Source organism: Malaya genurostris, chromosome 1 (genome assembly GCF_030247185.1).
Source record: "Malaya genurostris strain Urasoe2022 chromosome 1, Malgen_1.1, whole genome shotgun sequence".
NCBI classification, from domain to species: domain Eukaryota; kingdom Metazoa; phylum Arthropoda; class Insecta; order Diptera; family Culicidae; genus Malaya; species Malaya genurostris.
In genome coordinates, this window is record NC_080570.1 from 128,699,338 (window position 1) to 128,715,742 (window position 16,405).

At 36.9% G+C, this 16,405-nt stretch overlaps 1 protein-coding gene across 8 annotated transcripts in view; it reads right to left on the reverse strand.

The window, feature by feature from the left end:
- LOC131425756 (active breakpoint cluster region-related protein) overlaps window positions 1-16,405 on the reverse strand; it is a 144,860-nt gene that overhangs the window by 82,720 nt on the left and 45,735 nt on the right. Inside the window, exons 1-2 of one of the 8 annotated variants that reach the window (XM_058587894.1) lie at window positions 7,488-7,625; window positions 5,349-5,682 (exon numbers count right to left, since the gene is read on the reverse strand). The exons of 5 other annotated variants lie outside the window; for them this stretch is intronic. In XM_058587894.1, the coding sequence (XP_058443877.1) occupies window positions 5,349-5,402 (54 nt within the window). In that variant the 5' untranslated portion in view covers window positions 5,403-5,682; window positions 7,488-7,625. Of the gene's footprint in view, window positions 1-5,348; window positions 7,210-7,487; window positions 7,626-16,405 lie in introns of those variants that run through there. 2 more of the 8 variants (XM_058587893.1, XM_058587892.1) reach the window with 2 other exon arrangements.

Genomic DNA, 16,405 nt, shown 5'->3' on the forward strand with positions numbered 1-16,405 from the left:
TCTTAGCGTCGTGAATATTCGGTTTTGCCTTCAACGAAGTAGCATGCCCCGGCTTTCCCCTTGATTTTCTGCGTAAAGTATTTTTCATCACCGGTTACGATTCGATGTAAAAACCCCTTACGATTTTGTCTTTGAAGCAGTTGTTCACATACAAACAGGCGGCGCTCGATGTCCCTCGGTTTCAACTCGTACGGCATCCAGTTTCCTTCTTTCTGAATCATGCCCAGAGCCTTGAGGCTTTTTGAAATGGCTTCCTGACTCACTTCCAACGATTCGGCAAGCTCTTTTTGGGTTTGGCACGAATCTTCATCAAGCAAAGCTTCTAGTTGTCAATCTTTGAATGTTTTTTCTCTACCACTACCATGTAGGTCTTCGACATCGAAATCACCATTTTTAAAACGTTGAAACCTCTCCCGACACGTTCTTTTTCTCAGAGCAACATCACCGTAAGTTTCTGAGAGCATTCGATGCGCTTCAGCTGCATTTTTTTCGAATTGTAACAGAAAAGTAAAACTTCCCACAAATGGCGAGAATTGGACACAAAAACAGACATTTTCGAGCGTGAATAATACGAAAACAGGAACAACTGTCACTGAAACGGCGATGACAATTCGTTAGGCACTGTACACACTCACTTTAAAGGCATTATCATCTATGTATTTTGACCAGCCTCAGCCGGTACAGCCACCAATCGGAAAACGGCGGAAGCAAAGCTGTACACCTGATAACTAACTTGTAACCGTAACTAATTAGCAACAAACAGTTCAAAAATTTTTTTATTTGTATTAAAGCGTATTTGAAAGGGGTACTTTGTTAACTTTATATGAACTTAGCTAAGTACTCAAAAAAATGAGCAACAAATTGAAAATTAACATAACCAACTGGTAATTAGTTAGCAACAAATTATTCACCAATTTGCGTTATCAAGTTCATGTTTCTAGGCTTTGTGGTTGAAAACACTATTTGTATGTTTTTTTTTAGGTTTTCATGGTTTGTAGATAGAGGGCGTCACATATTTGTTTTTTTTTTTTGAGAAATTTTAAACATATAAAAAAAATAAGTGAAGTGACAATTTTCGTTTCGTTTTGAAAATTTTATTTTATGTGTTTAAAAAAAGCTCATTTGAAAAATTGTACCTTTTGAATGAATGCTCAGGTATACTTTCCATAAAATATATGGAAACATAAGTTGGATTTTTGTAATTGAAAACGCAAATTGTTTAACGTTTTAGCGGCTTTCATGGTTTGTGGATAGATGGCGCAACATGTTTTTATTTTTATTAGAAACTTAGATTTTTTTACATATCACATACTAAACAAAGTCACGAGAAATGTTCCGTTTTTGAGTAAAAACATTAGGAAAATTTCATGTTGAAATTTGATCGATAAATGCAAGACCTGAAATTTTCAAAAAAGTTTAACTCAAAAACAAAAATTTTTTACTTCGCTCACTTTTTTATGTTATGTAAAAATACCAGATATTCAAAAACAAAACTTGGAGTAGGTAATGTCAGAGACAAAGCCGTGAGATTGACCTAGGTCTGCTAGGTTTCTAAATAGGTCCTTTGCGTTACTTTTGGGGAGCGTTAGTTGCGTTGGAGTCATGAAAAGGACTATTTTGTTATGTATGGTTCATTTGTTTTCCAGGAAGAAAGACGCTAGTCAAAGTCATTTGTAAGTTTGAGCCTTGGCCTAGAAGAAATTATTACATAAATATAATCGTAACGTAAGTCGTACAATCGCTCATAGATTTCAATATTTCATACATTCCATCATTTGAGAGAAATAAGCTATTAAAATGCTGTACGAAATTCAATTCCGGCTTTCATAAAGGCCAAATTGTGGTGGTCTCTTCTCACTTCGAACTTTTTTCTCGAACGCGAAGTAGCCAAATGCTAGCATTATTTGCGCTTGTTTGGTGCGCATTTCGTACTGCGAAAATATTATACCAATCTAATCAAATTATACATTTGCACTAAACTGATGATTTTACCTACGATTTGCAAAAAAAGTAATTTTAATAGTTTCTTCAGATAATATTTAGAGCCATTAGAACGGTTGGTTTAGTATAATGTTTCTCAACGTTGTCCAACAAATATGCTCACAGAAGAACTAGTAGTTGTTTATTTGCGTTTAGGCTTGAGAAACGGAACCTCATATTCGCCATTGACTGAAGCACCAGTTGTATTATACCGAATGTAATTCCATTGTCTTGACGTAGATGGCACTCGATGTGTCTCCGTTCATGGATTATCGACTGAGGCTAGCAAACGTGCAACAGGGTCGGTTGATTTAAATGTTTTATGTTTCCACTTATATTTAATGTTTACATAATAAACGTGATATTAACAATAATCTTACATCATCTTCCATTCGCATCGTGAAAGAATTAGAGAAAATACTCAAATAGGGAAAAAGTTATTGAGAAATCAAATCTAAATATAGCGCCCCCTAACTAAAGAGCATGGAAACTGCTAAAAACTTATACGATTAGCATTTTCAACCACAAAACTTCAACTTTACGATATCTGCTCATTTTTCCTAGAAACTGTTGACATTTCAAGACAAAATATTCAACAATTGTAAAAATAGGGTAAAAAAGTTGTTATTAAAAAAAAATCGATTCTTTTATCCTCCCTAACATGGAGATGGTCACTAGGGTGGGACAAGGTTGTATGGTAAAAAGATGGATCCACCATCTTTTCCTGTTCCTTTTGAATCCCATAAGCACCATGCGAAATTTTAGCTCGATCGGAGAAACTATATTTTCGCGCCCACGGTTTAATGTTTGTATGGGATTTAGTATGGAGAAATTCACTTTTTACAAAAAAAAATCTGCTGGAGACCAACCTATGAACTCTAAAAATCAGTGCAAGTGTTATTTTCGTAGGAAATTTAACGAGGAAAAAATCTTTGGAAGACTGCAAAACAATCCGACGTTTGTAGAAAAGGTAATAAAAGAAAACCGGCACAATGCCCAAACAATCGCTTATTCCTTAATATATCTAGCACCAGAGCTAAAAATTGTCACACATTCTCAATGAAAGAAACCATTTCAGCAGTCTCATTTTCAATGTTTTACTGTCTCATTCGCAAATGACCGACACCAGAACAAACGAAGAGAGACGAAGCATTTTAGTTTCTCATCGAAAAAATGAGAGAGCATAATTGCCAACGTCACTCTTTCCTCTAGGACAAGACGAAACCAAACTAACGTCTTCAGGTAGCAACAGCAGAATTGAAATTTTCATTCTTGCATCGGTGTATTGAAAATATGTGACGTTTGGCTATAAAAAGTGACTAAAATATGGCAAATCGAAGTAATTACATCCCAGAACTTCTTTGGAAACCAAAACTACTACAAATTCGAGCACCAACAGTTAAAACTTATTGTGAAACCTTTTTCAGTCGTTTTCAATTCTCACAGCTTTGGTTGAATATCGACACTGAATACTATAGGATTTTCACTGAAAACTGCAAATGACTGAAAGGGCAAATGAAAGAAAAAACACAATTTTGAAACTACTTTCCCGTTTATGTCATTGACTGGACATGGATTTCGTTCTCATAGTTTGCAAGCGAAACTGAGAGTGACAATAATTTCTTGTCATTTTCGTTTATTTTTCAGTCAATGAAAATGACTTTTATTAGCTCTGTCTAGCACCACTGCTGCTAGTGAAAGTAATATGATGTGGCTTCCTTTTAAAAGACCCTGTCAGCTTGGAGCAATCTCAATCTTCAGTTCAGCAACGCCATCGCACGGCGTCTCATTCAACATGTCATGTCAATTGTATGGGTGCGCAGTGCTGCTATTTTGGCGCGTACGAATTTGACATTTCTCTCCCCTACTTCTATGTATGTGATTCGATGCGGACTCGCCTGAGGGCACCATGGTCGCAAAAAAGGATGTTGCCAAAGATTTGTTCGGGAAATGTGAGAGCTGGATATCTTGTTAATATGATGTCTTTGCTTTTAATGTGCTATAACGGTTGATCCGAGATGTTTGGTATCTTTACGATACTTACTCAGCAGAGAATGAAGATTATTTTTAAGTGACAAACCATACTCCAAACCTTACTTTGAAAACACAAAAAGTCATGTAAATTGTGTTTTTGTTTGCATAAAATAGTACCGTATCTTCTAAACTATAAGAAATAGAGAGTTTATATATTTGGCGAAGTTATTGGATTTGAGTTTATCTAAAACATTGTAGAAGATTCCAAAAACCTATTTCTTCAAATTAAAAAATTAGACATGTGTTTTTGTGTCTTTACGGTGAGTTTTGGAACCTGGCTTGGCACTTTAGAAAATTTTCATAATGCGCTGAGAAACTTTTATGAAGACATCAAACAACTCAAATCAATCGTTATGGAATAATAAAAGAAAGCAAATTCATATTACCACCACTAGCAGCAGTGGTGCTAGATGTATTAAGGAATGAGCCACTGTTCGGACCTTGTGCCGGTTTTCCTTTAATAACTTTTTCTACAAACGTCGGATTGTTTTGCGGTCTTCTAAAGTTTTCTACTTCGTTAAATTTCCTACGAAAATAACACATGCACTGATTTTTAGGTTGATCTCCAGCCGATTTTTTTGTAAAAAGTGAATTTCTCCATACTAAATCCCATACAAACTTCAAACCTCGGGCGCAAAAATATAGTTTCTCCGATCGAGCTAAAATTTGGCATGGTGCTTATGGGACCCAAAAGGAACAGGAAAAGTTTGGTGGAGCTGAAATCAATATTTTGTCCCACCCTAATGGTAAAAGGAAAAATACGGGTCTGATATTTTTCGACGAAGAACGATTTTATCAAATATTACAAATTATCAAGAGATCGTATATCTTTTTTCTCATGGAATTGCTGTAAAAGTGTTCAAGCCAAGACGGATTACTGTCAACTTGCGATTCTCTCTTGGTAAATTCCATACAGCGCCGATCATTGCAAAACGGTACCTTTTCGGTGGTAAGGACCGCGAAATACTCAGAGTATGAGGTGGAGCGAAGAAATGTAGAAAAATTCTCTCACGGTTCATGCATTGAGCGGTAGCGAATTCTTGTAGCATCATCTACCAGATTGAAAATGTTGTATACAATGTAGGGAAATATCGAGCCGCTCTCTGCCAAATTATCGGCATTAAATTTCTAACTAAGAGTGTAAAATTTTTGCGTTTGAAAATAAATTGAAAATTCAAATTTGAAGTATTCTATTCATCTTTTGAAGTATTTTTATTGTTGTTGAAATGTTTCAAACGAACGGCAGCTCATTACGGCGTTTGCAATTTTGTTACGATCTTTTGTTTGCAAAGTAGAAACATTGAAATACCGTGTACCGAATACCGTTCACTTACCCTCGAGCTCCAAATCTTGATTTTATCCGAAACCGATATCTTAGACGACTTCATCGGTTGCACAATCCGTTGTATGGGTGTGCTGTCGAGTTGTTCAAAGTTGTTCCAACAAATCCAGACAATCGTCGACACTCGTTATTCTCAGCGCCTAGCGCTAGAAAAAACACCACGTCATAAAGTTCACCAGTATTCTCGCTGCAGCACCGCACAATAGTATGTAGTTGTAAATAGTAGGTTATTGCGAGGTGTGAGGAACCGCAAACAAATCAAGTAAACATATAAAGTTGCAAGCTAATCACACCTGATGGTTCCTTAGCCGAGAGTCTCGCCGCGCCTAACACAACAATACACACGTCAAAGCGTCGTACAATACATCGACAGAGAAAAATATTCGCTCAATTGGGTTTGATTACACTTTGCGCTTCATTTGTTTGCTGCCCTTACACCGAGAATCGTTTAGTTTTGTCGTTTTTTTTCTTCTTCTCGCTGCAATGAACAATCGTCTAGTTGGCTTTGCGATCTGTACTCGGCACGTCACGACGGCATAACACACAACCCAGTAGCCCAGGCAACACCCGTCTTGGTGAACAAATGATAAATATCAATTATCCAGTAGCAGCAGCAGAACACAACGAACACCTACACCAACGTTTCAGTGTTTGTTGCTAATAAGAAAGCCACTAACACCTTGTTCGAAAGTTGAAAATACGAAATTTCACTACCGTGCGTACCACCGAAGGGGAGGGGGGGATCGGAAAAAATTCCCGGCACGATCTGTTAAGCTTATCCGGTTGTTTTATCCCTAACGGGTTCAGGAAAATTCGACCCAAACACTACTACGATGCTGGAAGAGTTAGTTCGAGGAGGAAGATTTCGTGGAACGTTCGAGCAAAATTAAACACACCACACCACCGCTCTTGATCCGAACCTAAGCCGAACTATGGATATCGCATCGCATCACCTCGAACCGATGCTGATAACGGGGTTTCCACCTCACGGATAAAGTCGCTCGGAGCTGATAAAATGAAAGAAAGAAAGAAAGAACGAAAAAAGTCAGCAACGGGTATCCGAGGAATCGTATTTATACGGGTCCGGATGATGATGATGCGATGAAGCGGATGGAGAGCGTGGTTTTTCAGGCAGCGTTTTAAGCGAGGGGTCCGAACAATTGAGCTTATTGTGATGCAAGTGCGATATTTGATAGAAGAAAAATTAGTTGAATGAATTGCATTCAGCATCAACGTTCAGGAAAATTAAAAGTTCCACTCATCGAACCCCTCGTTTTTTTTGGGAACAACATTCAGATCCAACGGACAAAAGCGTAGAGTAGAGACCGAAGTGTTAATTAAATCTACTTCTACAGCAATCGGCTCTGTTTGGCTTTGGTTTCCGATGACCTTCGCGATCACCGAGTAGACCTCAATAACGGTCCCGAGACGACCGGTGAGTCTTGGTCCACAATCGGTTGTGCCGGTGGTTTCGAATTCTAACAATGATTTTCGCACAGCCGAATTTGTGAACCTCAGAAGTGATCAACTACCGAATGCCAAACTCATATAACTCATCGAGCCTAGTGATCCACCGTAATTTTACCGAAATTTGGTGCTCCAATTTCGAAATCAGCCGTACGCTCTGATTGAATCATCAGCTGCTAGGCTTTGTGTTGTGGTGGTGTTTTTTTCTTCTCCTATTTCTCGTGCTAGCAACCGTCGGTGGGTCGAATTTTCCTCCCATTTTGTGTGGTTTCGAATTTCCAACTTTCGATTCGATACGCTTTCGTAATACACTCGACGGAGCTGTAATTTGCTGTTGCACGGGGCCGTGTATGACTTTTTCGATGGTTCACCAGAAAATCACCAGAAACGACACGTATAATCACTAATTTTGTTGTTGCTTTTGACACTCTTTTCATACTATCCGTGTTTCACAACCGACGTGCTACGGGGCAATCTTAAAAAGATTATTAAACTACTGGTAGTTAGAACTAACGTACTCAAACCTAGCGACGAATACAATGCAAAGTGATAACCAACCCAGCCAATAATAGGCAAGCACTGTTGACAGCTGAGTCACATAACACTTTCACACTGACAGGTGGCACTTTGCAACGGATGATAAAATGAAACTCGAAACCCTTACTCAGTGCTGCTGCTGCTGCTGTTACTGCTACTACTATTTTGCGAATGCACTAAACCGATGTTTTTAAGGATCGGAATATGCCGCGGAATCGGAAGACAGGTCCAAACGTTCAAACTAGACTGAAATCAAGCGGAATCGTCACCCCGTTGTGATGCAGTGCAGTCCAGTCTCGCGCATTCGACACACGATGGCCGGAGATCGGCTCAGTTTGGAGGTATTTTCGCGCAGTGTAACATAGCGGAATGTGTCGGGTGTGTGTGATTGTGGTGTGGCATCACCACACGGAGGAAGAGATATCGGGCGATATTTTTTATTTTATTTCTACTTCTCATACATTCCATATTGTGCTTGCAATTACTGTGTTGGTGAACGGGGTGAGCTAAGTACAGTTCATGACGTATTGTGTACATCGGCGGCGGCTCTCGGGGTATCAGATAAAAAAACTACTGCGGAAACCGATGAAAGACCTTTCCATCGGAGCAAAACAAGTGTGCGCCGTTAGTAGGGTTGCCAATTTTTTAGCTTGTACGATTTAAGACTGTCCCAGAAAGTATGGGCGCACTTTGATTTCGCTGCAAATAATTCACAAGTGTTAGATATTAAAATTTTATTCGATATACTGATAATATTAGACTACAACAATATAATATTATTTTCAACATTTGCTATTTAGCGATTGTAGACTAGCTGGCGCACCTTCTTGCGAACGTTCCTCTTTAAATTCCGTACAGACTTCTTGGCGACAAGTTTTGACACTTTTTTCCAATCTTTTTCGAACTGTTGAATGGTTTCGGCTGCCGAGACATGTTTCCTAAGATGTGCCTTCGTTAATGCCCAAAATTCCTCAAGTTGTGGGTAATTTGGTGGATTCATGTCTTTTGGGACGACAAGTGACATTTTTGGTAGTATACTATTCTACCGTTGTTTTCGAGTAGTGGCAAGAAGCAAGTTCTGGCCAGAAAACAACAGGATCCTTGTGGCTTCGAATCATGGGTAGAAGTCGTTTTTGTGAACATTCCTTGATGTATATTTCGCTATTCATTGAAGCAGTGGTGATGAAGGGTTTCGAAATTTTACCGCAGCTACAAATTGCTTGCCAGACCATAGCTTTCTTACCAAATTTTTCGACTTCAATCGATATCTCGGACTGGTTTACACTTGCCCTTCTCGCATCGTATAATATTGTGGGCCCGGCAAGGATTTGTAATCGAGTTTCACGTAGGTTTCGTCGTCCATGATTATGTAATTCAAATTTCCAGCAAGAATCGTATTGTACAGCTTTCGAACCCTTGGCCTGATCGATGCTTCTTATTTCCGACTACGTTTTGGTTGTTTCTGCTTCTTATAGGTTCGAAGATTCAAACGTTCTTTAGCACGACTTCGAAGTGCCCACTTTTTTTGTCACATCCCGAACTGAACTTCGACATTCCTATCTTATGCCACCCCGTATGTTTATGATGAAAAGGTACAATATTTGTTTAGCATCAAAATTAGTTATGTCTTATTCCGTTATTGATGAGTTATTGCAATTCTATTAAGTTCAATTGATCTAGTAGTTCTATCTTCAAATAAAATATTTTTGTTTTTTTCATTTATATCGTTTATTTGTACCTTTAATCTGGCTTTAACCTATATACTATTGAATAAACTGCATCAGAATCAGTAAAGAGTTACTTATAATAGTATTCTGTTCTGAATGATAGGATATTAAATAACTTAAAAATTCATCTTCAAACAATTTTTTGGTCTTGGTTTGATATTAACAGATCGGCTGAAAAGTTCGTATCGTTTCTATGAGAGGGCGCTACTAGAATTAAATCCATACCATTTTCAGTTAGTACCAACCTTCAAAAGATACGTGTATAAATTTGACAGCTGTCTGATTATTAGTTTGTGAGATATTGCATTTTGAGTGAAGCTACTTTTGTTATTGTGAAAAAAAAAATGGAAAAAAAGGAATTTCGTGTGTTGATGAAACACTACTTTTTGATGAAAAAAAGTGCCGCCGATACCAAAAAATGGCTTGATGAGTGTTATCCAGACTCTGCACCGGGCGAAGCAACAATTCGTAATTGGTTTGCAAAATTTCGTACTGGTCATATGAGCACCGAAGACGATGAACGCAGTGGACGTCCAAAAGAGGCTGTTACCGATGAAAACGTGAAAAAAATCCACAAAATGATTTTCAATGACCGTAAAGTGAAGTTGATCGAGATAGCTGACACCCTAAAGATATCAAAGGAACGTGTTGGACATATTATTCACGAATATTTGGATATGAGAAAGCTTTGTGCAAAATGGGTGCCGCGTGAGCGCACAATCGATCAAAACAACAACGAATTGATGATTCTGAGCAGTGTTTGGAGCTGTTATATCGAAATAAAACAGATTTTTTTCGTCGATATATAACAATGGACGAAACATGGCTCCATCACTTCACTCCGGAGTCCGATCGACAGTCAGCTGAGTGGACTGCACGAGATGAACTGAACCCAAAGCGTGGAAAGACTCAACAATCGGCCGGTAAGGTTATGGCGTCTGTATTTTGGATTCGCATGGTATAATTTTCATCGACTACCTTGAAAAGGGAAAAACCATCAACAGTGACTATTATATAGTGTTATTAGAGCGTTTGAAGGACGAAATTTCAAAAAAAAAAACGGCCTCATTTGAATAAGAAAAAAGTTTTGTTTCATCAAGACAATGCACCGTGCCACAAGTCGATGAAAACCATGCTGATATTGAACGAATTGGGCCCCCAGTGACTTTTTCCTGTTCTCAGACCTCAAGAGAATGCTCGCTGGTAAAAAATTTAGAAGCAATGAAGAGGTAATCGCTGAAACTGAGGCCTATTTTGAGGCAAAGGACAAATCGTACTACAAAAATGGTATCGAAAAGTTGGAAGATCGCTATAATCGCTGTATCGCCTCTGATGGCAATTATGTTGAATAATAAAAACGAATTTTGGCAAAAAAATGTGTGTTTCTATTAAACGATACGAACTTTTCAGCCGAACTGTTATAATGACAGAATTTTATATTTTGTTGTTATTTTATCGTGTAGATATCATGTCATATACCATTCGACTCAGTTCGACGAACTGAGCAAATGTCTGAGTGTGTGTGTATGTAACAAAAATATGCACTCACTTTTCTCGGAGATCATTTTCACAAAGTAAGATTCGAATGAAAGGTCTGATGGTCCCATGGAATGTTATTGAATTTTATTTCGATCCGACTTCTCAATTTTCTCGGAAACGGCTTAACCGATTTTCATATTCAAATGAAAGGTTCTTTAGTTTCCTAAAAATTTCTAGCACATTTTATCCGGATCCGATTTCCGACTTGCGGAGCTAGAGCGTGATATGTGGAAAATTACCAATTTCATGAGTGTTTTTTCACGAACGATGGTCAAAAACAGGTAGAAGTTCCATAAAACATTCTAATAAATTCTTCTAGTTTGCCAAACTTGTTAGTTTGTGGGCATAAAAACTTAATTCGGCACTACTGGTCCCCCCTTTTCCTGGTCCGGAAACACCGAAAGTGGCGAAGAAAAACTCCAGAAATAGAATTCACTTTGATTTCTCAGCGAAGCTTGAACCGATTTTCACAAATTTTGCTTTAAATTGAGTGTCAATATTTTCAAACCGCCATATAAAATGACAATATAACACCGGTACGTGGTGGTACGGTGGAAGACGAAAAACGAAAACGATGCATGCTTTGTTCTATTTCGTACACTAACAGTCATTTGATCTTATGTCGTTTTCGTTTTTAAATTGCACTACACTGGTGTAGCGAAAGCTGCACTGAAACCGTTCGTTTTTACCAATTGCACTACACCAGTGCTACACTTTTTCTGCACCGATACCACTGGTGTAGCACTCATCAAAAGTTTGGTGTAGCCCTGCGCAATGGAATCGTTTATTGTAGTCAATGGTTACTGTTTATGTTTTCGTCATTTTTGTTCGTTTATTCATGCCTCAGTGTAGCACTGCACCGGTGTAGTGCAAATTAAAAACGAAAACGCCATTAGAACTTGATCAATGGTTCAACAGTAGCTTTTAACGAGTCTAAGGTTGCTAATTATTGGCGGTAGTTTTTTTTATTTTATTTTCACGAATACATTGCTAAGTTTATATCAAGCTAACGAAGTACCCCTTCTAACTAACTAGCCAGAAACTATCTAATGGGTTTCGGTTTGTTTTCAAGCTTATTTAGAAGGAGTGTTTCGTTAACTTCATATGAACTTAGCGAGTAACTCTAAAACAATAGAAAATAAATTGAGCAGCAAATTCAAAATTATTGTAACTAATTAGCAACTTAATAGCAACAAACTATCCACCGGGTGTTTGATTTGTTTATAAGCTTATTTGGGAGTGGTGTTTCGTTAACTTCATATAAACTTAGCGAAGTACTCAAAAAATTAAAAGAAATCGAGTACCAAAATTACCGAAACTAATTAGCAATAAATTATCCCTTTATTTGCGTTATCATTGGCGAGATATACCTCGCTGAGTTCATGTCAAATGGTACACCGAAAAAATGAATTTTACAGCTGACATGATTCTACAAACGACACAATTCATAACAACTTAACTTGTCAAATGATGCAATATTCTATTGGTACATAATTTTACAGGCACTTGGCTGCCAAGTGCCGCTGTATAGATTTATATGTCTCAAATATTCATCAAGCAGATATGTGCTTCTGTAGCTCAGTTGATTAACTGTCGTGCTTTATGATCTAATGTTATTCGGTTCAAGTCATTTTTTCGAACTGTGTACATAACACTATGGATCTCCGGAGTGTTTGCGAAAATTACTATGGAATTTTTTCTTTGGTCCTTCTAAAAAGTGAAACTGGTGTCGAAATTGTTGACTGATAATGAAAATTCTCGGTTGATTTACCCAACAAACGTAAGAATTGTAAAGTCTAAGGAAAATTTTATAATCACGTCTTGATAATCGAAAGAGAAAGTAAACAAAGAGAAACTGTCACTTGCTCTTACGGTCTTTTGGAAAATTAACCGAGAATTTTCCTTTTTGGTAATAAAAAATGCGTATACAAAATGTTAGCCAAATCAAAAGAAACACTCAGAGAAACAAAATGCAGTGATTTTTTTTATTGGAATTGTGACAAAAGGAATATTAATTTTGGTGAAATATTGGTTTAATATTTCAAACATTGCTGCTTGAAACTACAAAACGAGTATATTTCATTTTCTCAGTGGATTAGTTTGTTTCAATAAATACTTGAATAAAAATGATAAATATTTTACTTGAGCGTTTTTTTTTTAAATTTCTCGACAAACAATTTCATAATAAATTTAACTCGCAAAAGCAGTTCAAAATGAACTAACTTTAGATATAGGTAATATTCATAGTGCTTTGAACTTGTTAGTTGAAATACATGCTTAGATATTAACTTAAAAATAAGTTCTTTCAACTTACGCTTTTGTTTGTTAATATTACAGATTCAATTTCAAGTTCCGGTGTTACAGATTATTGTGAGCGTTAAACTCGAACATTTCCACACAAAAATACATACATTTATTTGCACTACATCACATTTAAGATAACACATAATCAACAATTATACACCACAAGTAGGTCGTGTTGCCCACTGCGCTCCTCGCCTTTTTGTTCCAACCGGATCTGTAGCGAACACCAATTTAGCAGGGTTGTTGTCCGGCACAACAACAAAAAAAAAAAAGAAAACGGTAAAAACCTAATATATAAACCATCGATATACATATGTCTGATAACCATGAAGGGAAAAGGGAACGTGCCAAAAAATGGTTTTAATAATATCAAAATTAACAGATTATGACTGGTAGCTTTTGAAATAACCATGAAACTCATGATTTGGCAAGCAATTTGTTCCTGTGGAAACCCACATTGGTAACACCAAGCACATTAGTCATTAGGAATTACATTTCCCATTGACGATGATTTTTCACATTTATATCTAGTTTAGAAATTGAAGAGAATTGAAATAATGCACAAAATGTATTCCGAAGCTCCCTTCAAGATCTTAAACATACACTAAAAAAAATTACCTTGCATATCCATCCATAAAGTAAACAAAAAAAAAACACTATCGTCATTTGCGAAGCAAATCAACAAACACGCCACAGCTCAGAACGGAAGTAGCTGCTTCAACGTGATAATTTTCCTGGGAAAAGCAGGGGTGCTATAATTATTACTCTTCTCCAGGGTCGAATAAAGCCCCGAAGGAAGAAAAATATTTTCCATGACGCCTTTCTTGGTGGTTTCAAAGAATCAGTCCCTATGCAGTCGCACCCGGCATGAGCATCCATTCATTCACTAATCTCATTAAATCCTTTCGTTGTGGATCGTTAGCAAGGATGGAAAAACTTCCCCTTCTGCGCCGGTATCTTATGGGTGTGTTTATTCTCGCACAAATATTAGCTAACGGGTGACAGTGACACTGCAATGCAAGTTCAAAAATTACCAGTTAAGGTACGTGGACCTTTTATTATTTTTATCTGTCATTCAGGCTAGTACTCAAACCAAATTCAAGCAGCTACGGCCGAAAATAATTGACTGAAATGTGTACATTACCGCTAGAAATATGGTGAAAACAGACTCTTTACTCTACGAAACTGTTGAGGGGTGAAGCTGACTAGAACTTCGAATAGGGGAACAAGTTTACGGTTTCCTACAACCTACTTTTTATATTGCCTTCGTGGTATTTCACTTCACCTTTTATCCTACAATTTATCATTCTTACAAATCATACTAATCCTATTGTGACTCGTTTGTCATTATGTACACAAATTAACCTCACCCGAGAGAATAAACAACGGATTATAGAACAATAGTAGCGGCTCAGGATTGATTGACACTACATCGGGCCAGCTGAAAGGTATTGTTTATAGAACACGTAGATACATGCGACTTTTCAAAAGTCTACGTTTGTCAAACGTTTCGAATTTTGCTCAACATATATCTGAGTTATATTACATGATCATATTTAAAATATTTTTTAAACTTTTCTTTTACTTTTTTATTTGCTATGTTTTTTTTAGCTTTAATAGAAGCAGCAATATTTGCAAGTTGGAAACATCAAGTTCAGCCTAACACTGGGATGATTGGTTAGAGCATAAACTTTCGTCAGATTTGAATAGAAGGATTTTATCCTTTAACCTCAAAACGCCGGTTTCCATTTGACGATGAGTGAATACTTGCTTAGTATTCCCCAATTACAACTAGATCATTATCAGAGTTGCTACGGGCAAAATCAAAGCCACACGATCATAGTATTTACCGTCAAATTCTTTTTAGTAATAAGGTACATTTTTAGTTGAACGAACAATCAAAATTGCCATATTTGGAACACACGTTGTTCAAGAATTACCGATGCATCCCGATAAATGTACTGTTTGGTGCGGTCTATGGGCTGGGGGAATCATTGGACCTTATGTTTTAAAAATGACACTAAAAGAAATTATGAATTTTACAGGTGACATAATTCTACAAACGATACAATTCAAAACTAACTAATTTGTCAAACGATGCAATATTCCATTCATGCAGAATTTTACAGGCTTCGAGTGTAATTTGCACTCGGCTACCTAGCGCCAGTGTTTGGATTTATATGTATCAATTAGGGTAACAGAGGTATTTTGGTCCACTTTAGGATTGATTTTATTTTGGCCCACTTTGAATAAATATCCACCAAATGTTGTAATATCTTTGAAAAACCCTTCCGCAATAGGTAATTTAATGTGTTTACCTTCAAATTTATGTAACATGAGTTACTTCACATAAATTAAATCCGATAAAATCGATCAAGTTTGTTAGGTGGGCCAAAATATATGAAGTGGCCAAAATACCTCTGTTACCCTACTCATTAAGAAAATATGTGCTTCTGTGGCTCAGTCGATTAACTGGGGTGCTTTGTGATCTAATGTTTCTCGGTTCAAGTCGCGCTGTTGCTGTCAATGTTTTGTTTTTTATTTCATTTAATTTCGAGCCATATGTAACTTTTATATCACACAATTGTACATATTCTTGCATATAAATTTGTGTGAAATATGACGCTCCACTTATGTGCATGTTATAGGATGTAAAATCACAAGAATTTTTCAAAATGTGGAGGCAGGACCTGAACGACCAAAAAGGTTAACGCCAGAGTTAAATTAATGATATAAAAAAAGGAAGGACGACGCGTTACCGTGAATGGAAATCGATACAGAACCATGATCAATGAATTTTTGTTTCCAAATCTTCAAGATATGGATGTGAATGAAATGTGGTTTCAACAGAATGGTGCCACTTGTCATTATGCGGCAGAAACAATCGACTTATTGGAAGAACATTTCAACCAGCAACGATTGATGCTTTGGAAACCAATATCCAATACAGAAATAAGCCCTCAAATACTTGAAAAAGTGATCGAAAATTGGACCTCCATAATGATTTTTGTGAAAAATAGCAGCGACCCCCGATGGTAATATTCCCGAAATCATATTTAAATGTTAAATGCCAAGAAATTGTCTACCGCATAAAAAGTTTGGCGATTTCATAATTTGATATGTTTTATTTAAATTTCAAATCAGTAAGCTCTTAAAACTCTTTACTAGTGATTTTCACAAAACAGTCAAATACTGAAAAAAATCCTACACTGAAAAAAATTGATTTTAAAAATTTAAAATCGATTCACAAAACAAAACCACTATTGGTTTAGATAAAATTTTGTCCTAAGATAGGTGATGTGGTTCCCTACCAACCGATCATACATTGCAAATTGGGCACATTCAAGGGAAAAAAATATTTCAAACCAAAACTATTTCTTGTCTTCCTTTTCCTGTCCCTGAAACTCAAATTGTCTGTTCGTAGTAAATGTTTTGAGCCGACTGAATTGGTAAAAGAGAATTCGCTGAAGAAGCT